General features: G+C 34.0%; 4 protein-coding genes across 5 annotated transcripts; 2 read left to right on the forward strand and 2 right to left on the reverse strand.

Moving 5' to 3' along the window:
• The first annotated feature begins 241 nt into the window (after positions 1 to 241).
• On the forward strand, positions 242 to 10,926 carry LOC135071103 (1-acyl-sn-glycerol-3-phosphate acyltransferase gamma-like). 2 transcript variants are annotated; one of them, XM_063964866.1, is made up of 8 exons: positions 242 to 353; positions 668 to 884; positions 1,258 to 1,430; positions 2,363 to 2,524; positions 4,801 to 5,001; positions 5,495 to 5,632; positions 8,136 to 8,355; positions 8,663 to 10,926. In XM_063964866.1, exons 2-8 carry the CDS (start codon positions 704 to 706, stop codon positions 8,737 to 8,739), a joined length of 1,152 nt encoding a protein of 383 aa, XP_063820936.1. In that variant the 5' UTR covers positions 242 to 353; positions 668 to 703; the 3' UTR covers positions 8,740 to 10,926. The 2 variants fall into 2 exon arrangements, with proteins under 2 accessions (XP_063820936.1, XP_063820935.1); XM_063964865.1 differs by lacking the exon at positions 242 to 353 and adding an exon at positions 360 to 448.
• Positions 10,927 to 11,308: 382 nt separating this feature from the next.
• Positions 11,309 to 12,438, reverse strand: LOC135071115 (gonadal protein gdl). Its single transcript, XM_063964884.1, has 4 exons — positions 12,150 to 12,438; positions 11,780 to 11,940; positions 11,559 to 11,692; positions 11,309 to 11,477 (listed from the first exon to the last, which is right to left on the reverse strand). The coding sequence occupies exons 1-4, from the start codon at positions 12,236 to 12,238 to the stop codon at positions 11,331 to 11,333; spliced, it is 531 nt and encodes a 176-aa protein (XP_063820954.1). The 5' UTR covers positions 12,239 to 12,438; the 3' UTR covers positions 11,309 to 11,330.
• A 409-nt stretch (positions 12,439 to 12,847) lies between these two features.
• Positions 12,848 to 14,305, forward strand: LOC135071131 (osteopetrosis-associated transmembrane protein 1). The gene is made up of 5 exons (XM_063964896.1): positions 12,848 to 13,018; positions 13,114 to 13,415; positions 13,565 to 13,800; positions 13,877 to 14,048; positions 14,227 to 14,305. Exons 1-5 carry the CDS (start codon positions 12,924 to 12,926, stop codon positions 14,283 to 14,285), a joined length of 864 nt encoding a protein of 287 aa, XP_063820966.1. The 5' UTR covers positions 12,848 to 12,923; the 3' UTR covers positions 14,286 to 14,305.
• LOC135071132 (chromatin modification-related protein MEAF6) lies at positions 14,301 to 16,006 on the reverse strand. Its single transcript, XM_063964897.1, has 4 exons — positions 15,698 to 16,006; positions 15,238 to 15,441; positions 15,119 to 15,155; positions 14,301 to 15,045 (listed from the first exon to the last, which is right to left on the reverse strand). The coding sequence occupies exons 1-4, from the start codon at positions 15,836 to 15,838 to the stop codon at positions 14,609 to 14,611; spliced, it is 819 nt and encodes a 272-aa protein (XP_063820967.1). The 5' UTR covers positions 15,839 to 16,006; the 3' UTR covers positions 14,301 to 14,608.
• Between the last annotated feature and the right edge of the window lie 7,963 nt (positions 16,007 to 23,969).

The following is a 23,969-nucleotide window of genomic DNA, read 5'->3' on the forward strand; positions in this document are numbered from 1 at the left end:
TATTTACGAAGATACAGATGTGTCAGCTGGAGACACGTGTCCTCAGCTTACACATAGAAAACAACTCATAGTTATGAAGTTCTAATGGCTCTAATTGAATGACTGAGAGGTTTGATGACTCTAATTAGGCTTTTATTGATGGTATACTTGGAATTGCTCTAGGGCCAATGAGGAAGTTGGAGACATGTTCATCAAATTTTGACACATGCTGCATCTATCCTTATCTGTGGCACCGACCACATGTCCTCCCAGAGGGAAGACCGGCCCTCTTTTCCATTCTTCATTCATTCCAATTCATTCATCATTCAGTCACTTTGCAAAACTGTCACAAAAGTCATGGTGGATTTGGTTTGGTAACTAGATTTTTTTTGTATCGGACGTAATAGCACGTTTACGTTCTAAATGATTATTTCAACTCACATTTATTAAATTAATGACGATAACAAAGGTAATTTTTGTGTAATAATAAAAGCCTCATAACAATTTTTTTATGTCTTGTGCGCACGTAGGGACAGTGAGTGTGATTTACTAAAATAAATATTGAAAACGGTGCGCGGCTCGTAAAACATAAATTAAAATGTAACAATGATTACCACTGAAGTGAAATGTGTATATTAAATACAGAAACAACTTTATGAATTTTATGAATAATAAAATTTTCTTTCAGGTTTTATGAGTATTAAGAGAAGCTGACAAATTCAAAATGATTAACATGCACGTCTTAAAACAGTCTACTATTGTTCACCTATGTTTTGCAATATCTTATTTCACATCGGGGTTAATATTAAGTTTGATACAAGGCGTTTTATACTGTGGTCTCAAGCCATTCAATAAGAGATTGTACAGAAAAATAAACTATTATCTTTCTTACTCATTTTACTGTCGTAAGTATTCAATGAAACTATTATGAGCTTTTCCATTACCATTGTGTTTGATTTATCTTGTTGCATGAATACAAATCAATGTGTCTGTGTTGTTTTTATGAACACAACAACAAGGAAATTTAAGGCACCTATTTCACCTTGGCATCGAAATTTTAAGACTAAACTGACCTTTGTTTCTAGATAATGATTCTTTGATCTCGCATGAATCAAGGTTGTCCATTATGTTATTCTTTAAATTTGTGTTTATGCAAATAAGTGCTAAAGGAAAAGAATTTTTTTTAATATAATTTTATCATTTTAATACGGTCTCTTAAAAATTAAGTCAAAACATAATTCTTTACATTATTTTTTAATGTGCTTTAATATTTTACAGAATTAGTGTTTATGGCAGAATGGTGGTCAGGTACAACAATGTCTGTCTATGTTAAAAAGGACGAATATGAAAAATTTTATGGTAAAGAGCATGGGTACCTCCTCATGAATCATAGCTATGAAATAGATTGGCTCATGGGGTGGCAGTTTTGCGATGGCATCCAAGTTTTAGGGGTAAGTTTGACTGTTCCTTCTGCTGATAATGATAATTTTTTATCTTTATACAGGCTTTAAAGATTTATTGCATCTTAAATACAGTGTAAACTCTTTATAAAGACACTCAAGGGACTGAGCATTTTTTGACGTTACAGAGTTGTCGTTGTATACAGGGTGTTAGGTAAATGGGTATATGAGCCGACACTAGCCCATGTTAACATGGGCATATAAATGGTATGGCGAAGTCAGAAATTTGATATCATCATTTTATTTTTTTTAATTTACATACAAAATAAATTTTATAAAATTCGATTTGTATGAAAATTTAAATTTAAATAATTAAAATGAAGATATCAATTTTCTGACTTCACCATACCATTTATATGCCCATGTTAACATGGGCTAGTGTCGGCTCATATACCCATTTACCTAACACCCTGTAGAGTAACATGGTATAGCAGATACAAAACAAGGTAAACCAACGAAGTAAAAAAATCTCGACGTTATAAAGAGTTTTTCGTTAAATCAAGTGAGAGTTTACACTGTATATGAAGTAATAAAATTGAATGTTAATATAGTCCCCTGAGCTACTTGAGCTGCCATTTTATAGTTGCCCCTTGGACTGAGTTTTGTGTACACACTTCTAGTTCACGTCATTCTATAACTTTGTATGTAAACATCACACCATGATGATGTCATGTCACATTCAGCTCATCAAATTGGGTCATTTTGGCTATGTGCCAGACACTTATCATCATTACCTAATGTATTCTTTATCTCGTTTTTAATGCAATCACATAATAATGATCAGTAATTAAATTTTATGAGAATCATAAAAAAAAAATGTAGAGAGAAACTAAAATTAATGTTTATGAAGAACATTAGACTTGGTCTATTAGCTAATGTTTTTGTAATGCATATTAATTATAAACATTTTAATTTTGTTTCAGAATTGCAAGGCATATGCGAAAAAATCTATTCAATACCTACCTCCTATTGGTTGGATGTGGAAATTTTCAGAGTTTGTATTTCTAGAAAGATCTTTTGATAAGGACAAGGAAATTATAAAAAAGCAAATATCCGAAATATGTGATTACCCAGATCCTGTTTGGGTGAGTGATTACAATATTTTATAATTTTTCATATCAGTCAGACATACATCAAATCTATTAATAAACAAACAAGTGTTACTCATTTACTCTTTTCTGTTTATGTGAGTAATTTATTATGCTCCTAAATGTGCTTAATCAATATTTATTAGGCTTGTGGCAATTAATGCACATAAGCAAATTATGCAGAGTAAATTCCTACTTTTTACACTAGTTGTAGATATGTATCTGAAATCAATGTTTATTTATTTTTAAAATATCAGCACTTTCATCTCTTCAAAATTCACTTCCAATTTTGCGCTAATAAATTAACGCCGACGTTTCTGCTTTATTACAAGATTTGTTTAATATAGTCAAATATCTAAGGATTTGAATTATGTTGTAAAATAACATCTATAAAAAAATTTGTTAAATTCTGAGTTTTAGAAAAATTACGGTAATCATGTTTCTTTATCTAACTTTGTCTTTGAACACTTATCCATTCTCTAGTAGGTATTCAATCACTGCCTACGGTTATTGATCTCAAAAGCTTATCATACAAAATTGATAGTGAGAACTCTCGTTTAACGAGCATGATTTTAATTAGAATACAGTCGCGGGCTCTAGAAGGAAATTACCTAATCAATCAATGTTATCTTCGTGAAACAAAGTCCGGTTTGCTAATAGGACATAAAACAGCCGTTACGATCCACCAAATAGGCAACAAGTGTTCTTTAATTATTGCTTTGTTTAGATCCAAACACTGTTATCGGATCTGTCGTAGGTACAATATGTGTAAATAGGCTATAAATAAATTATAAATACTCATAGCGTATATCTCTACATATTCTTCAAATGTGATGTAGGTACCTATAAATAAATCCAAAATTAAGTAAGGCATTTTCAGTATTATGGTAGGTATAGCGTCGCAAAAATTTTAGTACCTTTAAGTTTGAAAAGTTTAGTACGCATAACAATCTCAGGTTAGTTAAGTACTAAAAGTCACTCACACCACACCACAACTTACACCCTGTATTTTGTCCAAAGTTCAACTTCATGTCTTCATGCAGGTTCCGCTTGCAACAACAGATAGAGTGACGCACACTCGCAAAATACTCATTTATTGACCTTTAGATTAAAAACAACCTTAGTCATCGATTTTAAAAATCTAGATTTAGACCCGGTAATTACAGTAAATAGAAGATCAATATGCTCAAGCTAAATAACTCAATTCAGATTAACTGAGTGTTTATTTTTCGGCAGTTATTTTGTTTTAAAACACTACTACTACGTGTGTAATATAATATGATTTTTATGAACTTGTGGAATTTTCCTAATCATAAATATTGTTATGGATAAAAATGTTAATGCGTTGGATACAGTTGGATTAGTTAACTATTTGGGTATTGTATTAACGCCTTTTATCTTCACAAAACAGGAAGTTATCGTTGATCCTAAGTATTTCGTTAAGTCGGAATTTAACAACAACTAAAAAAAACGTTCTTGAGACTTCAATAAAGGTGATTTGCAGAAGCTGTAGGTCCTCTTGAGACTGATTTCTGAGAAAAGAAAAAAGCAAAAAACAGTATTTGCTTCTATAAGTTACTAATTATTTAATTTGTGTTACCATGCCCTGTAACTAACGTTATCAAATTAAAACATCCATTGTTATCCCCTTAATCAATTACCTGCTTGATGCAGACTGATAGCCTTGATATTTGATTCTGTTATCAAAAAGTATCGGTTAAACCTAAGTCTAAATATCAATTTATTGTGGTCATGATAGCTATACAGTTTTGTTGCAAAAACACATTCATTTATGATGCCACAGGTGTTAGCTTAGTGTCTCGTCGTCCGTTCTTAGTCACGCATGCAAAACATGTTTTGCTATGGTATTGTTTGTTTTAAATGTTTTATTACGTTTCATTACTAAAAAGCTATTGTTAGATAGCACAACCAATTTTCGCTACTACTGCGACAATCACGCCTCAAACATCTCTACCTTTCTTCGTTTGTCTTACATTGTAATCGTTCGTTCGTTTTAGCCGAAAGACGTCCACTGCTGGACAAAGGCCTCCCCCAAGGATTTCCACAAAGACCGGTCCTGCGCCGCTCGCATCCAGGCGCTCGCGCTCGCATTATATTGTAATATTTCTGCTTATTTAAATGTTAAAGATGCAGAATGTAAACATGAATGTATTCATGACGAATGAATTATGTATATTTCAACCCATTTGCGAAGTTATTGTGTTTTCTGTATCCAGGTTAAAATTAACAAATCATTGTGTTGTTTTTTTCAGCTATTATTGACGCCCGAAGGCACAAGATTTACGAAAAAGAAGCACGAAGCGTCGCTGAATTTCGCAAAAGAGAAGAACCTTCCCCTTCTGAAACACCACTTGACCCCTCGCACCAGGGGTTTCACGACAAGCTTGCAATTTTTCCGAGGAAAAATTCCAGCTATTTACAACATACAATTGGCTTTCGAAAAGGAGGCAAAGGTAAATTGTAAAAACTTTTTGCATGATCATTATTATTTTTTGCTTAATCATTTGTAGAACAATCATTTGTAATCATTTGTAGTACAAGAACGTTGATGAAAACAAAAGAAAAATGCAAATTTTGACTTACGTTAGTTAAACTTAAAACTTATTCATAAATTTACTTATTGTAATAATCTTTCATGTATAAATAAGTCGGCACCTCTTGAAATAACTAAGTAAATACCGACTTGTTAAAAACAATTCACTTGAATCTATGAATAACTAATTCAAAAGTCCATTATCAGAAACAAATAAAACCTTAATAACTCAGCTGCCCCAGTATTATGAGAATGAAATACAGTAAATACCTAAGTGTGCGCAGGAGTGCGGCAAATGTTTTCAGCCTCACTTTTCATTTGTCGCTTATTTTATACTTATCTTACATGATTCATTACTAATTTTTATAGTTCTGTATCCCTACCAAGTTACTTAAGTTTCCGATATATTTCAGACGCCCCCTACACTAACCAGCTTACTGTTCGGGAAACCGGTGCACGCGCATTTACTCATCGAGAGAATACCGGTCGAGAGCGTGCCGCATGATGAAGCTGAGGCGGCTACCTGGTTACACGACCTCTTCGTCGTAAAAGTAAGTTAAACTGATACCTACTAATTCATTATTTCAGTTACCACACCACAAAGCAGTAAATATACTGATGTTATAAGTGCGAAAAACTTTCGTTCGATTCTTCATACAAATTAGAATTGAGCCCAACTATCGGCCAACTAAAAGACTTTTTGGTATAGAAAAGAAAGGTATAAAAGAACATAGTATACCATTCGTCGCAATGAACTTGAAATGGTGAATTGTGTGGAATTTTTTTATCCCGCGAAAACTTTGATCGCGTGACACATAATGAACTACAGATAACAAACCAAAATAAACTTTTATAAATCAATTATAATGAGTGGCACGATATTATATAATTCAGGTAAATACATATACCTACGCCGAACATTCGATCCCCACAGTTAAATATAGAAAATAACAACACATCCTGTACGTTGGTAATCGAAAAATGCTCTATCCTGACAGCAACGAATAGGATATTACAAACAGTTGAACGAATTTAGTGTTTCCTCACTAGGTAGTATAGTATAAATAACGCGTAGTTTTACTAGTTTAATCAATACTCCAAAAACGGAAAATAATTTTAAGCACGTTAATACATTAAACTGGACGTCCTTGACTGAGATATACGCTAATTTATAGGTAGCTTGTAGTGCGTAGCGTAAACTTTAACTTATCTGTATAGATTTTCGATTCATTTTCTATTTATTTACATATTTAGTTTTGTTAAACTCTCTAACAAAAATATTTTGACATAGACAGATCGTATTAGATTTGATAATAATATATTAATCAATAAATTATGTATTTAAGAAATCATTAGATTAGATGAGCAATATAAATTACATTAATACCTAATGGAGCGGTTGATATGTCAACCGGCTTCCGATAATAATAAAAATACAGCCAGACTTTACTGATAACAACTGGATGGTTTTTATCTTATAAATACATATAACTTAATAATAAAATATGTCTGTACATAAAAATAATATACTATGTAAATATTTTTGAATGTAATGCAATAACATAAATTTTGGGTAACATTAAGGAAAAAATTATTATTTTATGTTTAACTTTACAATTAATTAAGGTAAACAGACACATTCAATGTCACATACTCAGTTTTATGTTTGTACTGATTAAACTTAATTAGTAAATTAAAAAAATCTCTCAATGTGAAACATGATTTATGTGGTTTGATTCGAACTGTTTGAAATATTTTAAAATTAAGCAATATCAGAACTATTTAAACTTTGGCAACACATATTTTATCTGGGAAGTGCGACAAACCGAAACCGCGGGCAAAACACTGTGCTACATTTTATAATTTACAGATATGGAAATCTGTAGGATTAATTAATGATTAGAACGTGATATAGTTTTACTCGTATGTTACTAAATAATATTATTTGATAAATAAAATTAATTGAAGCACCGTAATATTTATTTTTCACTACACAATCAATAATAGAATTAATTATTTTACTTACTATCTGTTTTAGACAGACACTAGTTGAGTGATAAAATTAATTATCGTAGATTTTCCCGCGGTTCCGCTCGTGTGCTAAATATACTAATAGATTTAAGATTTTCCTGATGTCCTCTGTAAAGATACCAATGTTTTATGAAATGGGTTCCAAAAGGATCTATTTCAGTTATAACTCTGCAAATATTATTATACCCACTCATCCTTTGTTCTGGGTTATTGATCTTACACCAGACTGCATAATTAAGAGAATGTTCATTTGACCTAAGGTCGGGATCAATATTGCATGTCTTAATTTAGATAATTTCCTTATCTGTCACGGGTTTCATTACATGAACATTGCTCAACCAAAGTTATCTGTATGCATCGAACCGAAGTCCAATTTCCAAATATGTTTTGTTTTGAATCAACTGTTGAAGTTAAAACTGCAACTGAAATGATGCCTTTGAATGTCCTTCAGAGATTTACATTTTTGTTAATTAATAAGATGTTTATCGTATACCTATATTGTGTGTAAAAACAATATTTATGGGGTGCGATAAAAACGTCTCGAAATAATTGATACTAGCCGGATCCTAAGAATGAATCTTAGATTTTACCATCGGGTAAACTTCGCATGTTTCAAGTATTAACTTGATACTTGTTCAAGTGCTAATGTGTGTAGAAAACCTAAGTTTTTTGTCACTTGGCATTGGTAAACGTTTAACTCTTTCGTCATTTCACGCTAAGGTCATAATTTAAAAAAATGGCACCTACATTGTATTTTGTTATAATGTAAGACCTAAAATTATGTATTTTCAAATTAAAATTTTAGACATTTTATTAAGTAAACTGTAAATTTACATTTTCAGTTGTTTGAATATCGTTAAGTTCTTAAACTAGAAAACGAGGGACATCGTAGGTTTCTAAAGCTATTTACTAAATCTTTTGGGGTCTTTCAAAAATTTTAAAAATTGGTTGTGTCTACTTCTTCAATGTGTTTAATTTTTAGTTATTCATTTGTTTATAACACCAATCACGTTACTTTTGCAGGATAAAATGCAAGAGTCGTTCATGAACACCGGAGACTTCTTCCTGGAGTCCGGCGTGGAAAGGATCGAGCCGTTCAAAGCGTCGCGCCGAGTGTATTCGCTGATCAACACCTTAGGGTGGGCGGTGGTGACTCTCACGCCGATGCTCTACTACTTGTTCGGTTTACTTTTGAGCGGCAAACTTCTGTATTTCTCCATCGGTTGCGCCATCCTTGCTGCGTGTAAGTATGCTACTAGTGTAAGCAATATATTTATCAGAAGTCAGTATTATAATCAAAGATAAACGCCTAATGAATCATTCTTTCAATATAAAACAATTGCAAACGCACGAAGTTACTTTCAAGTCTATTTTAAGGGAATCAGTCTGTGATTTTCCTAAATGTTCCTTTGATAGAAATCACGAGGTTTCATTTCCAGTGCAATTATGAATAGGATGCTATTTAATTTCGTATTTCGACACTTTAATTACAATTTAACGTTATTTTTAAATAAAAATACATAAAAATTAAATGTGTTCTTTTGTTTCAGTTTACATGCTCCTCCAAAAATCGATTGGCATGACCAAAATCGTCCAAGGTTCTTCATACGGAACCGAAAAAAAATAAGGTACCTGTCTCAGTATTGAACGAATATTCTACATTTACTAGTATTTGTACGTACATTGTTTTTTTATGTTTATTTACATTTGGTGTGGATCATGTTTGTGTTTTTAAAATTATATTAGATAGTTTTAACTGGAATTGTTTTCTAGTAACAAAATTGAATAAATTAGTGTGCGGTATTTGTGAATATTATATTTGCAATAGATGAAATCCTAGTAAAGTAATGGAAACTTGTTGGTGTAAAATTGTAAATCCGTTGTTTTAAAATATTTTTATAAAAATCTAAAACTTATGAATAAATATCTTCTAAAACCATTAGATCCTAAAGATATATTTTGACATTTTATACAAGATAACTGTTGTTGTAAGGTGTACTGCAATTGAAATAATTTAGTTGGAAGGATTTATTTAGATGTTAATTCATATGTTTTTTTGCTGCTGAGTACAAATTTACGTTGAAGATTATTATTAACTTGATCGACCAACTTATTAAGACAAATAAAACAGTGTCAAAGTGTTAAAAACTTTCTATCATAATGTATATCACCATCTTATATGAAAATCCAAAGTTTTTAAGACTTGAATAAATTGTCTTTTCTGCGTTAGGGCCGATGCCGAATGCCTCAGTTATTTATTTAATACCTTAAGACTTTTGCCAAAGTGGTATTATTGAAACCACCATCACCAACTAAAGAACTGGATGGTTACTTCTAAATTCAATAAAATTTCCTAAAAACTTGCCCCAATTTTGAATAGAAAATAATCTTGCAAGCGGTAAAAATCGGCCCCTAACGTATACATGTTATAAATTGGTTTGTTATTCTTTGCACAAAATATTCCTTTCTGTTGAACTAATAAAGTTATTCACACAGCATCTTGTTGAATTATAAAAGTTCTTTGTAAATGTCAACAGTTTGTTTATCAAAGTCATTAATTTAGTTGAAATTGATCATACTGTATTTCAACTGAAGGATTTTTCTTTGAGCAAAATGAATGGCTTAAATTATGTGGCTATTTCTAAATCGAGACTGAATAAATCAGCACAAACGAGTTATTTTTAAATTTATCTTTAACCATGTTATAAACTTAATATTCCTAATAATTTTGTAATGTAATGGTGATGGTTTATTTTACATAGAATTTAGTCAACACCATACAAAATAACATAAGTACCTAACAATTGTTGACGGTTACGATTTTTTGTGTAGTAAATCTATGCCAATACCCGCTGATTTATAAAAGTTATATGATTGTGATTTTTAACATGATTTATTCAAGCACAAATCGTAATGATAGTTTTGCAAGCTTTTTATTTATAAGCGTTACAATTTTGAGAAACTTTTGGTTAATGTTATAGGAAACATTATAAGATTTGTTTATTGAAATTTTATAACTGCCTATGTATGTTATTAATTATATTACTTGACTTGATAACTATTGTACAGACTTAAAATGGTTTGTAGCTATTTATGAATTTATACTCAAAACTATTAAGATGCGCATGATTTTCAAGTCTTGATAATATATTTTATACTTGCATGTACACAGTACATGCGTTTGTACAATGTAAGCTTGATTATGACGTGCATCTTGTTGTTTATTTTCTAGGTATTGTAATCCATTAACATTTAACAAAGATTCCATAGTTTTGATAATTCATGTTACATTCATCATTTGTTTTCCTACACACTAACCCTTAAACGCGGCGTCACTTTCACGTTTTAAAAGATTCATGGAGCATCCTTATTACTCCCAGGACAAAAGTGGCCTATGTTACTCGATAACTTCATATTCCGTGCAGCATTCAATCAGTGGTATAATTTTCAAAGTTGGATGTATAAGATTACATTTTTTTACCTCTATTATTGTAAATTTAAGTAGATTAATACTAAAATATTTTTAAAATTGACAAAACAAAAATATTTTGATGTTTGTAGAACTCATAAAAATGTATAGTGTATTTGTCAATACAATAAAAAATAGATATTCATGAATATTTGTTTTGTAAAAAAATTCACAGTTACAAGGTTGTTGAATTTTGGGATTTTTCTTTACATTTGTGCAGTTTTTTTAACATTGACCAACAGTGGGTTTCATAGTTTCTTCAACTGGAATTATTATGTACTGTAACTAAAAAACGCCTTTGATGGCATATAAAAGCCAAAAATAAAGCTAATTTATATTGAAAAATTGATTGGTTTCATTTTAACACCTTTGAGTTGCATGCATAATTTATAAACATTCAATTAAGTAGTTAGATTATTATACATACAACAAATTATACAAACCAATGTTGCAGTCATATAATAACATAATATCAGTGTAGATTGTGGATGTATGTAGTTAGTCTACTTAGATGCTCAGTCTACAAACTATATTACCTAAACAAAATTAGAAAGCTTGAGAGTTACAGCATGAAAGATGCTAGAAATTAAAAAGTTGTCATCAAATAATTATGCTGATTTGCTGTGAAGTGGGTATCTAAATCTATGGACCAATTTTGACCCAGTGAGAGTCTCAGTGATGAAAACGTATTAAATACATAAATTTACGGAATTTTTTCAAAACAAAATTATTGTATAAATTATTTATTATCACATAACTCCCTGGGGGATTTCCATTTTACTTAGTCTTAATATAAAATCTAATAGGTACATCTGGACTTTAACTTCAATAGGTTTATTTGTAACAAAAAATCCGGGAACTCCAGCTTTTTCTAATGTCACTTGTTGATCACTAACCTGTAATGCAAAAGAAAAAGTTTTAATCATTTTGGGTCAAATAATACAGATATAATATAGATATTTAATACTTCCACATACTTTTTGATCAAGTTGGATAACTAATTTCATGTCTGTCTGTTTAAGTTCCTCTCTATGTCGCCTTTGTAATATGGTTTTCTGCAATTCCTGATGTTCAGGACTTGTTGAAGTATTAATCATATTCTGAATTTCCACTGAAAAATTATAATACATAGTTTAGTGACAGTATACAAAAAATTTCATGCCAAACAAAATTTACACTAAAAATATTGTGAACATACAGGTATGTTTGTTGATTATTTGCAGTCTTTGTTGAAATAAATGTTTTTCAGTAACATGTTGAATTTCCATTAGGCCTTTGACTATTTCAAATACTGTTTCATTCAGGAGGCAATTAGCTAGACCCGACAGAAGCTCGATTGGAACTCTCATTTGGTATTTCCTAAAAAATAATAATGTTAAATATAGGTACAAGTACAAGTACAATTATATTCACGACATATTTGTTTAAACTGCATGCACTGCTGCTTAGACATTAGCCCAAACTTTCAAGATCTAGAAGCAGGATGAAATGGCAATGATGGCAACTACAATAATATAAAGCTTGGCTCGACAAGTAGCTATCTTCGAGAACCTGGTAGAGGGACTTACGGTGGTAATTCTCGAGCCATGTCTTGAAGTTGTTCTAATAAGAAATATAGTTTTCTTTGTAGAGCTTCAGGTGTAGGCTCAATATCCATTTTATTATTGAACAAAATCCTTTTATTGTAAGATTGTGAAGTTATTACTTAATCTATTAACATATTGAAACGAACGCAATTATTTTGTTTAGAACACAGCGGTGTAATAATCACAATTCACATTTTATCGTAAATTAAAAAACAAATACTACAAATTCGTGTAAATTTTCATTTCTCAAATTTGATTGACAACTTTATTTTAACTTTTGTTCAATGTCCATTGTTCCAGATTAAATATTTAAAGTGTTTTATTAGGAAGGAAAGGACATAGAGAGCTAAAAGTTCTTCGCTTGACATGTTTGACCATTACCATGATACGATAACCATAATTTTTTGCTTGGTTAGCGATTATTACTGCTACTTGTGGCAAAAGTGAGACAGCACAATAACAATGACATGATGAAAGATAGATTAGTATTACACAAAGTTGTAAGTGCCAAACAAACCGCAAAAGCCCATCAAAAGTATGTAAGTCACCTCCGACTCCTGTGACTTATATACTCGATGAGCCTTTTATTAAAATCATGTGAGCAATGGCATGATGGCCAAAGAGGTTTACCAATATTTTGGAATAAAAGTTAAATTGTCAATATTGTCAATGTCATCCATCAGTTGTGTATTTTTGTATTGTTGACCACTTTGTTGACAAAGAATAGAAGAAACTTGTGTTCAAAAAATTTATAAAATGAGAAAATATCTTAGTTTTTTTATACTCTATTTCTTGCATAGTTCAATAAGTGCAAATGACGAAAGTTTTATCAATGCTCAAGAGATTATGAAGTTGGTATTGAACCTTACTTACAAGTGCTCAACCCGTGTCTCAACGTTCGCGTTGCAATATGAAATATGATAACATTAAAACTTATTTTTTCCAGACTAATAAGAGGAGGAGGCTACATTAAGCCTTACCCAGAAGAATGTACTACCATTTTGAAGCTGCTAGCTCACTCTGCCTCTGATTTTACATTGTGTTCTATTACAAATGCCAAACCCATAACACTGTGTAAAAACTGTATCACCGACTATTTAGCATTCTCCAATACTTATCATAACTTGACAACCACAATAATAAATGGGACTTCATGCGGGTCCTTGTTTATCTCTCAAGACAGATTTGATGTTGTTTTAGAATTTCATGACCGCATTACAGATATTTGGAATAAAGGACATTGTGATGGTATGGAGTTATGAACATGAACTTAGCTATTTTATTATCGCTGCAGTTGTATTTAATGTGTTGCGTCATAGTTTAGACAATGCTTAGACATTGCCTGTTGTTGATTCACAGAAATGTTTTGTGTATTTAATGCTTTTGAATATTTACAGATTGTTTTGACTTCTCAGAAGGGGCAGCAAAACCTTCAAATAACACAATGAAGTTTAATAAAATGTTTGAAGACACCATAAACTGTATTAACAGTAACTTGGATCCGACATCGAACAATACTGATGAAGTTTGTGTTCAATGTATGCAATCTTACTTAGCCCTAGACATGTTTTATAAGACATTGAGTAAGGATTCCATTGGTGTTGACACTGTTTGTATGGACACAGTTGATTCAGTAAGTTTTGTTTATTTCATTCAGTATTTTTTAAGTTTTTTATTTTTACTGTAAATTAATTCAATTCTTTTTCTAGATGAATACTACAAGATCCATATGGAGCAAGACCCTCAATTGCTGCAAGCTGAGAAAGACCCCTGAGGTCATATTCTTGTGTTGTACAGCTATCATATCACTTTTACCACTGCTGTATTATGTTGCTGTCAGATATTGTGGCCCCATCAGAGATTTACCTAATGTTCTCAAAGGTAACTTTTACTATATCTTCTACAATTTAATCTGGATTACATATTTCAATAACTTTCTCTGTTGATGCACCAAGTATCATTTTCTAGTTTTAAAAGATTATGCAGGTTGTTATGTGGTAGTAGTTAAATATTTTGATAATGTAATATAACAATGGTTACAATTTCACCTTTTTTTCAGAATCCAGATTCAAGCAATCAATAATGAGATCTGTTCAAAGTTATAGAAGGATAAATTGAAATAAAACCAATACAAAATTTGTCATCATTTATTTACACACACCAAAGATGTTATATTAGAAATTAAATCCTATATTTTGATAAAAAAAGGTCCTTTCATTAAGTATCTTGGCGCAATACCTATTGTTTGATGCATGCATTTATTGATAATATAAAATCAAAGATTCAGTAAGTACTGCAAGACTATCATCTTCAGTTGTTAAAAGCTTCTATGTTTACTGTATTCAAACAATCAGACTTTAATATTATTGGAAATATTAATTTTAATTAAGAGGTATGTTTATTCAAATCATTAAAATTAATTATCTCTTAATTTAAATAATTTATCTATGTCTTGCTTTCTTGTTGTTATTTTTCTTAATATTATTGGAGTTGTTGTTATTTGACAACTTATGTTTCAGTGGATTAGGTGTGTTATCACTTTTGGTCAGCAATCCCAAGCTGGGGTCCTTTTCTTTAGGAGTTCCCGGGCGGCTATCTAATCCAACAGCAGCCAACATTTTGTTATCTGACCCAAATGCTTTGTGTAACATGCCAGATGATGTTGCTATCTTTTGAGTAGCATTTTGCTTTGTTTGGGCATGACTCAACACCTTATCAATGCCATTAGTGTGCTGTTTGCCTGAAGGCTTGGAAGCAATGCTCTCAGTTGACCCGTGAATAGTGGTATGATTTAGGCTGCCAATATTCAATCCGGTGCTGATTTGAGTGTCTGATGAATCCTCATTAGTTTGAGATTCGGTTTCACTGTTTCGTTCATCTGTAAAAGATATTAGTTGAGCAAATTTTCAACAAAGATTTATAAAATTGTAGGGTTTTAATGTTCAACATACTCTTAGCCTCAGCAGGGTCCACGAGTCCACTGACAGCCTGAAAAGCAGTGAAGGGAGATGAGAAATATATTTCAAGTGTTTAACATTGAAAAAATGGTTAAAAATCATCAATAACTAACAGCCATAGAAGTGATTGACGACTTAGAGAATAATCTTTCAGCCTCTTTGAATTTTCTGTTACGTTTATCAGCCTTGGAGTTTGTACTTTTGTTGGTGGTAAGGTATCTGTCCCATCCTCTAATGATGTTTCCATAGAGTTGAGTATCTTCCAAATATGATCCCTCGAAAGCATAAATCTGGCGTTCCAAGTTTGCTAAAGTTTCCTGAAAGTAATGTGCAATAATTTAGGGTTAATTTTATCTCCTTCGTTTCAGCCGAAAGACATCCACTGCTTACTATGAATGGAATTAAAAATTATTCACAATGATCTACACAAATACAACAAAGGCTTATTTACACAAGCAGTGTTACAAGTATGAGGTCTGTTTATTATTGTGTGGTATTTTAATTGAATAATGTGTATGTGTGGTCATTTCGTGTAAGACAATCAAATTAATCATGCATTAATTGTGTACTTACAGCTACTTCAGCCTTTCTTTTTACCAGATCTGCTAATTCAGTTCTTGTGTCTGCTACAGATGTCTGTTTAGACGCCATATTGGCTTTCCTTCCTTGTACACTTTGGGCGTCAGCAGCAGGACTTTGTGGTGATACAACCATGACGCTATTTGTTTAATTATTTATTGTCCTTATACGTCCATTATACAACAAACAATCCCGATAAGAAAATATTAGCTTTAAGCTCTTGATATTTTAATAAAAGTTTCATACAAACAATCGACCTCGCACGACACGTTATTTCGTAATTTGACAATTTTGTTGACTGACTGACACTGACAGATTTTTTTTTTCTAAGAAGTTTCACGGCTTTGAACGTATTGTAAATAGACAATGTCTGTCGTGTGTGTGTCACGCCTAAATGTGAAAGCGGCCTTAAAAATTGTAGATATTACACGATTTCTTTGAATAAATTTGTCGGCGCCGGACACAGATGCTGCAATTATTATTGATGATTAATAGTACCAATCTTAATATTATGTTATCTGTATAAATCTGTAGAGCGGAAGGTTTGTGATTCCTAAACGTAACACCCGACTGATGCGCAGAAAAAGATAACTGTCAATCAGTTGTGTCATGTCAAGTGTGAGCAGGCGGCTGCGAGGTTATCTTTGAAAAGCGTGTTGAGTTTGGTGGAACGTTAAATTGTAGGAAAAGTGATTGTCAACCATCCAAGATATTATCTCCTTGCCCGTTAACCCACGCCTATGGAGATTCCACCCCTAGAGTTCCTTCTGATAGAGACCCAGTGCCTTTATCAGAAGTGGGATTCGAAGGGCACTATTCAAAGGAGATAAATCTTTCAGCATGCACACCTACGCTACGCAACTCATCAAGTTTTACATGGAGGATGCTGGCTCAGACATTGAGAGTTGGTGCAGGTTGACGGAAATTATTGTGATTGACGTAAACTGGAAGGGCCTTTGTGAGTGAGTGAGTTGAGGGGGCCGGGCCAAGGGCGCCCGGGCCACCCTGTTGCCGTGGTTGAAGGGGCTGTTTACGCCCGGGCCACGCTGATGTAATGTTGGTTTCCTGGTCGCATGGCTGCATGCCTGGATCAGCAGTAGTAGTGGTGCGGTTTGAGGTAAATGGTTGAAGGAGCCTTGGCTTAAGCCTTGCGCGTCGGGTCATGTTACCTAAACCCTGGTTTCCTGGTCGCATGGCTGCATGCCTGGATCAGCAGTAGTAGTGGTGCGGTTTGAGGTAAATGGTTGAAGGAGCCTTGGCTTAAGCCTTGCGCGTCGGGCCATGTTACCTAAACCCCGGTTTCCTGGTCGAAGGGGCCTCACGCCCGGGCCAGCTGTAATGTTTTGGTTTCCTGGTCGGGCTTCGCGCCCGGGCCAGCTGTAATGGTTTGGTTTCCTGATCCAGGGTCATCACGCCCTGATCAGCTGTATTTATTGTGATTCTACGATCTGATATTCGCACGCTCTGTAGTCAGGAATGGACGAGCTGTGATAATAAGAAATTGAATGTTTACAGATGGACAAACCCTGGACTAAGCGCACGAGGCCGTGCGATAGTCAGGCTGGCCGTGTCGGCGCCGGACACAGATGCTGCAATTATTATGTGCCTTAATAAAACACAGCGTTCTGTTGAGAGAGCTGTCTATGATCTTTGCCTAATTTTAGTCTATGGTATAAGAAAACTTACCAATTGTCTCTGCTTTATCATCTAGTTTACCTTCTTCATACACCAGCTGGCACCACTTTCTATGGAAATTGGTGATCTGTCAACTTGACATTTCATAGCGTTTGTGATTTTTGCCGCCTACACAGCAAAAATTTTTTTCTCTCATTTTTTAAGTATAAAATAAGAATAAAACACAGTTAAAATGTGCAAATAGGAAATATAAGTGATGCAGAGTGTAAGGGTAAAGAGTGGTGACGGTGAAAGGTTGACTTCTGTCGGCCCGGATGAAGGAAAAGCTCGAAATCCGAGTCGTCTTTTTCAGATTCATCCTCATCATCCTCGGAAATGGAAATGTTTGCTTCACCACCTCCAAATAGGCGACGGAGGCCATGTAAGTGTTAACCCCACTCGTAAGACACTCGGTCGAAACTTTGACGACTCAGATGAATGTTATTTCCAACCTTGTTGCGCACCACTTACCTTCTACATCAAGCCTACTAGATGGTAATAGCTTGCAAAGTAGTATTCAGTTCCTCTAAAGAACGATTTCAGTTACTTCGTTATCGTAAAGTGAAGTTAAGATCAATCATAAGGAAGATAGAATATTACTTTTCCTTTTCCTGTTGACTGAGCGAATTATTAATGAGATAAATTGCAGCAGTTTGGCTACCTTATAGCGGGTTAAAGGCAGCTAGTTGAACATTCTGTTTGAATGATGCAATTGTTACTACCATTCTATTCATAAATAAGTAAAATTATTTTAGATTGGGCTTAAAAGGCCTCTTAAATTTAGATGTTAATCATTTATTTCAAAAATTTTATTTTGTAATGTTTGGTTCTGGCTTGATAATCCAAGAACCCTGAAACCACAATGCAATTCTTTGTGGAAAAAAGAGCGGAATCTTTTTAATGAACGCGAGCACTGTTTAAGGTAATTGCTAATATTAACCTTCGTACAACATTACAAAAAGCTCCCCCAACCTAGTCATGGGTGGGTCACAGATCTGGTTGAACACCTTATCATATTTAAATTAAACAATATGCGAGTATACCTACTTAAAAATTCTCAAAAGAGTTCAAGATAAGAAGTTAATAGAAACAATGTTTCTTTTCAAAGATGGGCTTTATGCTCATGTTGCGATAAGACATTTTTATCTAGTTTCTGAAATAGTATGTAGATCTTCTTCAGGATCACAATGCACGACCGGTTAGTGAAGGTCAACTCTCAGAACACTTACTTTCATCTGCCAGAGCAGAGACTCACAGGCGTTTCCTCCAAGGAATCTTACAACTGAAGCCCTGCCATTTATTTTGTCTTCGGCACTGCAGATTTTTCTCAGCGGTGTCAAGTGGAGTTGCGGAAACTCCTCGTGCCAGTGGCATTTGAGTAATAATATACTTAAAATATAATTTATTCTATTGGGTCATCAGAACAGATCTGTCTTAATCGCTCATGTCTCATAGACACTGAGACTTTCAGAAACCTTATTTTTTTTGCATGTCAATCGCAAGTAAATAGAGCCAACACAAATATCCTAAATTCCCAAGCCTGGAATACTCTCAGAAACATCATGGCAGAATAATGTCTCTAAATATCTTAAAGGTCTGGGATCTTATTTGTGCACTAAGACAAGCTCAAAAACTTGGGACTTTATTTCAAAAAAAAAAAAAAAATTATTTATACATTTGCCAACTGCAACATTGACTGTCCCCGGAGGACGTCTCTCTTCAAGCAATAGGTATGGTATGTAAAAGATACAACATCAACTCAAGTCAAAGCATAACTGATTTATTATTTGTATACCCACAATTAGTTACAATATTATAAACTGTCAATGTCAACTAAATACACAATAGTATGCAGCTGTTTCTGAGAGGATTTTAAGAGGTATAGACGCCATAGACTTTAGTTCAAAGCCGTTGCGGCGAAAAGAAGTCACAGACTTCCAAGTCCACAGACGCAGCGGATGCGTAGTGGGGCGCTCAACTGGGGTTGCTAATTATTTTTTTTCGAAAATATTATTATAACAGTAGATTAAAGGTCAGAGAAGGAAAATAGACAGTACTTTACAAAAATTTTACAGGTCAGTGTTACAACGCACACCTAAAATGTAATGTTGGCATTTACTTTTGAAAAATACACATATATTTTTACTAGTGATGATGACACTCCAATGTGATGGAGATGTAGCATTAAGTCATCAGAATCGATTGAATGAAGTTCACATTCTGATAGAAGGAGGTACTCGATCACGGGCCCTCCTCAAATTAACCACCAAGCTCCTGAAGGTCACATTCTGACACAGACACAGTCAGAAACGAAGGAGGTACTCGATCACGGGCCCTCCTCAAATTGACCACCAAGCTCCTGAAGGTCACATTCTGACACGGTCAGAAACGAAGGAGGTACTCGATCACGGGCCCTCCTCAAATTGACCACCAAGCTCATGAACTTGACCGAACAGCTCGACATGACGCTGTCGGCTTGTTATCTACCAGGAGATGGGATTGCAGACCGGGCCATAGGCACGGTATCCCAGACCACCTGTAACATCAAAGGGTCGAGTAGTACCCAGGTGGAATCTATTAGTACCCCAGGCCGCGGAGGCCATACTCAGTGTATGGGGAGTCCCAGACAGAGACTTGTTTGCTTCCATTTAGAATATATTAGTACCCCAGGCCAAGAAGGCCATATTATGGGGAGTCGCAGACAGAGACTTGTTTGATTCCAGTTAGAATCCATTAGTACCCCCGGCCACAGAGGCTATATTAATTATGTAGGGGTGTCCCAAAATAGACTTATTGGCTTTCAGGGCCACGGCAGTAGTATTAACTATGTTACACCGGACTCAAAAGATGGATGTTAAATATTAAATAAAATTATACTGTTTGTGTACAAGTAAAATTTTAATTGAAAATTAGCTAATAAATAGTATTATCCATCTTTTGTACCACATTAAGGCAAATAGATCAGAACTCTGATTCTTTAGGACGCCCTTCAGCCGTCTCTGGGATTATCAGCTGGATGAGTGTTTTCACCTCCCAGCTACAGACGTTACCATACTTGAATGGCAGACGGAACATACATTCTAATAACATCGGCCCCAGTGCTAATAAAGGATCTGTTAGAGACCCTAGTCTACAACAAGTAGATAAGTTATCTCTCCAAAATTTAAAATTGGTGGTGGAAGGAGCAATCATAAGATGCATTATGTGGGTCAATCTCACAGCATTGACCACAAGTTACCAACTGGTAGTGATGTGGTAGCCAGTGGCGGCGTAGCATGGCTTGGCACGCGGGGCGGTCCGTACCCCCCATATATATCCGCCCCCCCGGGGGCTATGGCACCCCAGAATGGTCTGGTCTGGTGCCCCCCAGGATTTTTGGGTTACCGATTCGAAGATGAAAGATGTTTTACGCCGTTACTGTAGATAGCGCTGCTGTTAGCCAAGCTGTTTTTACAGCAAAAACTTGCAGTACAAAACTGATACTTAGGTCAGTTGTATCTACCTTTACCTTTTGTACATCAGTTCCTTAAGGCCATTTCACTTGCAAGGCCAAGTACACCGAGATCACCGGTCTTTAATATTAAATTACTGGAATTAATTTGACTGGTTGCCGGCTGCTGGACTTTCTTCTAGCATTGAATTTTACTTGATAAACAGCTTTCATTCTTCTTCTTGCTTCAGATCGAAGAATCCATGATCTCATTCCTTTGGACACATTACAGGATTACTTTTTTGAAGTATCAGAATATGATCACATTGTGACATTGGCGTATCTAGGGTTGTTTTTCGGGGGGGGCCCAGAACCTCCCCGCTATAGACATGACGTCAGCATTTTGGCTGATATTTGGATCTGAATCTGATTCAACCACCTACAGACTGTCTCTGACTGCTAAGCACCCAGATGAACGCATATTTATGTCCTGTAGTTTCATATTAGTGAGCTGATAAAGACTTCATTTTAATGGAGACCCCAGAGTTATGTGTGAAATTTGTTTATTTCCATAAACAATATGATAACGCCTGTTTTCCAGGTCAAATATTACAAATTGGATTAAGATCATTTTTAGTGAATAATTACTTCTCCAAGAAGTGCAGTGAATATTTGCTTCTCCATGAAGTGTTTGGTCTGCAGTAACATCCAGATACTGGCTGGACAAGAAAGTAGTTGATAAGACCCCCAATATTTAATTGGAGGTGGGGGTATGTATACCTTTATGAAATATTACTGCAGAGACCTACGAAGGAACAATAACATCTTGTATTTATGAGTTTATAATTTTTTTTATTAATAGTTAACTGTTTAATGTTATGTTATTCATAACAAGTTTTTAGTAATGTTTTAATTGTTCAAGATGAAAACATGTTTATGTTTATACATATTTATATTTTCAGATGGGTAGATCTTACTATTAACCTACCATAAGTACCAGAATGATTTTATTGGTTGATAAGAAGTTAATGACATAATGTTGATCTCAAGGAGATGTCCTAAATAATTTGAGTTATTTAACCTAAAGACTGGTTATCTGTTTAATAAGTTTCTTATTGGTTCGTCTGCTTCTCAGAGAGTACAATAAGTTGTTTAATGTATTATTTTGTATTGTGATATTAAACTTCTTTATATTCTTTCATTCTTAATACATTTTATATCACATAGCGTTTGTGCTTGACACCAGCAGATAACAAACAGGTCTCAACAGAACGCTGTGTTTTATTAAGGCACATAATAGAACTGTTTTGCATTACAACAAAACAGTTATTATGTGTAGAATAAAACACAGCGTTCCAGCAAGTGCTTGCTGGTGTTTTTTTTTTTTTTTTTTTTTTTTTTTTTTATTATGGCTATGCTATGCCTCTTGCCAGTGTCGAGTTAAAAACGGGGGAAACGGGAATTAAAAGGAAAAATGCCTACTTTCGGAATTTGGAAAGGAATTAATGATCAGGAAAATGAGGAATATACAGGAGATATTTATATAATATACATACGTTTATACAAAAATCAAAGCTTTATATTATTTACAGTTATAAACTTGGCTATACAATTATATACAACAGGATCTTTATGGAAAAGGAGAGACATTATAGAAGACGGGAAAGGAATGTGTAAGGAAGAGAGTTCCCGAAGGAAAGCAGAGCGGTCAAAACTAGGACAGGAGAAGAAAATATGGTTGATAGTGCCTGAATCGGTGCCACACTCACAAGAATCATCATTAATGATATGGAGTCTTGCGAGGTGAGAGGGTGTACACGTGTGACCCAACCTCATGCGTATGATAGATGAAGAAACTCTCTTATCAAATTTCAACTTGAAAAACCAAGGCTTTGTAGGTATTTGTGGCTGAAGAAGTGAAAAAAGAAAGCCTTTTGATTTGCAACTAATTTCCCAATCCGATTGCCAGGAAGAGTTTAAAGAAAGTTTGGGCAATGCTAGGAGATCATGACAATAACTCTGATAGGGAAACAAATCTCCACAGGAGACCGCCTCATTGGCAAGACGATCTGCAATTTCGTTACCTCTTATCCCACAGTGACTAGGAATCCAGGCGAAACAAACATTCAGGCCAAGTGAAATACATTCATAAAATAACTTTCTAATGTCATATATTACAGGGTACTGGTTTCTGGATTTAAAAGGAAATTGATTTAAAGCTTGAAGTGCGCTCATGGAATCCGTAAAAATGACAACATTTTTAAGTCTATATAATTTTGCATATTCTATTGCTCTGAAAAGGCCAAAGCATTCCCCCGTAAAGACGGAGGATTCTGGAGGTAATTTGACTTTTTGGACAATTTTATACTGCGAGTGGAAAACCCCGACTCCAGTAATTTCTGTGCAAGAATGTTTAGATGCGTCTGTATATATGTGATGAAAACCATTATAATCTGTGTCTAAAATTTCATTAAATTTGGATACAATGTTTAGATCTTGCTTATCAATTGGGAGAAAACAAATATTTATAGGGACTAAGAGAGATTCAATACTGCAATGAAACAATGGTAAGTGTTTTGAACGGAATATGGGAGAGGACAGAGACATTAATTTATTGTAGCTGTGCAAAAGACAAGGAATAGTTTTATGTTTCCAATAGTCTGAAATGGAAACTTTTTCTGATAAGCAGTGAAGTTTTGGGAAAAGTTGATGATTTGAGAAATTGAATGTACGAAAGAGGAATTTATCACACAGAAACTGCCGTCTAAATTTGAGAGGAGGATCACAACATTCAACTTGAAGCGCATTTACTGGACTACTTTTCATGGCTCCTGTTACAATTCTGAGAGCTTTTGACTGTATCAGATCTAATTTTTTAAAAGCAGATTTATTGCCTGGCTCGAGAAGAAACATGCCGTAGTCCAGAACACTTCTGATGAGAGCATTGTATATAAGCTTCATTGAAAAAGGGTGAGCTCCCCACCAAACTCCAGATAAACATCTGAGAATATTTATTCTTTTTTCACACTTTTCTGCAATATACTCGCAGTGTTGATTTCCAGTCAGTTTTGAGTCTAGAATTACTCCCAGAAATTTGTGATGAGGTTTTACAGGAATCAAATCATTATCATAAGAAATTTGGACAGGAGGTGGATTTCTCAA

Source organism: Ostrinia nubilalis, chromosome 4 (assembly GCF_963855985.1).
Source record: "Ostrinia nubilalis chromosome 4, ilOstNubi1.1, whole genome shotgun sequence".
Classification (NCBI taxonomy): domain Eukaryota; kingdom Metazoa; phylum Arthropoda; class Insecta; order Lepidoptera; family Crambidae; genus Ostrinia; species Ostrinia nubilalis.

Excerpts from the sequence above, each read along its gene's own strand:
- LOC135071103 (XM_063964866.1), top strand. The coding sequence starts at position 704 with ATGATTAACATGCACGTCTTAAAACAGTCTACTATTGTTCACCTATGT. Across the intron at positions 1,431-2,362 it reads ATGGCATCCAAGTTTTAGGG|AATTGCAAGGCATATGCGAA; the intron begins GTAAGTTTGACT and ends ATTTTGTTTCAG. Across the intron at positions 8,356-8,662 it reads TTGCGCCATCCTTGCTGCGT|TTTACATGCTCCTCCAAAAA; the intron begins GTAAGTATGCTA and ends CTTTTGTTTCAG.
- LOC135071132 (XM_063964897.1), bottom strand. The coding sequence starts at position 15,838 with ATGGTTGTATCACCACAAAGTCCTGCTGCTGACGCCCAAAGTGTACAA. Across the intron at positions 15,442-15,697 it reads AAAGAAAGGCTGAAGTAGCT|GAAACTTTAGCAAACTTGGA; the intron begins GTAAGTACACAA and ends CATTACTTTCAG. Across the intron at positions 15,046-15,118 it reads GGACCCTGCTGAGGCTAAGA|ATGAACGAAACAGTGAAACC; the intron begins GTATGTTGAACA and ends TATCTTTTACAG.
- LOC135071131 (XM_063964896.1), top strand. The coding sequence starts at position 12,924 with ATGAGAAAATATCTTAGTTTTTTTATACTCTATTTCTTGCATAGTTCA. Across the intron at positions 13,019-13,113 it reads AATGCTCAAGAGATTATGAA|ACTAATAAGAGGAGGAGGCT; the intron begins GTTGGTATTGAA and ends TATTTTTTCCAG. Across the intron at positions 13,801-13,876 it reads GTATGGACACAGTTGATTCA|ATGAATACTACAAGATCCAT; the intron begins GTAAGTTTTGTT and ends TTCTTTTTCTAG.
- LOC135071115 (XM_063964884.1), bottom strand. The coding sequence starts at position 12,238 with ATGGATATTGAGCCTACACCTGAAGCTCTACAAAGAAAACTATATTTC. Across the intron at positions 11,941-12,149 it reads ATGGCTCGAGAATTACCACC|GAAATACCAAATGAGAGTTC; the intron begins GTAAGTCCCTCT and ends ATTATTTTTTAG. Across the intron at positions 11,478-11,558 it reads TTATCCAACTTGATCAAAAA|GTTAGTGATCAACAAGTGAC; the intron begins GTATGTGGAAGT and ends TTTGCATTACAG.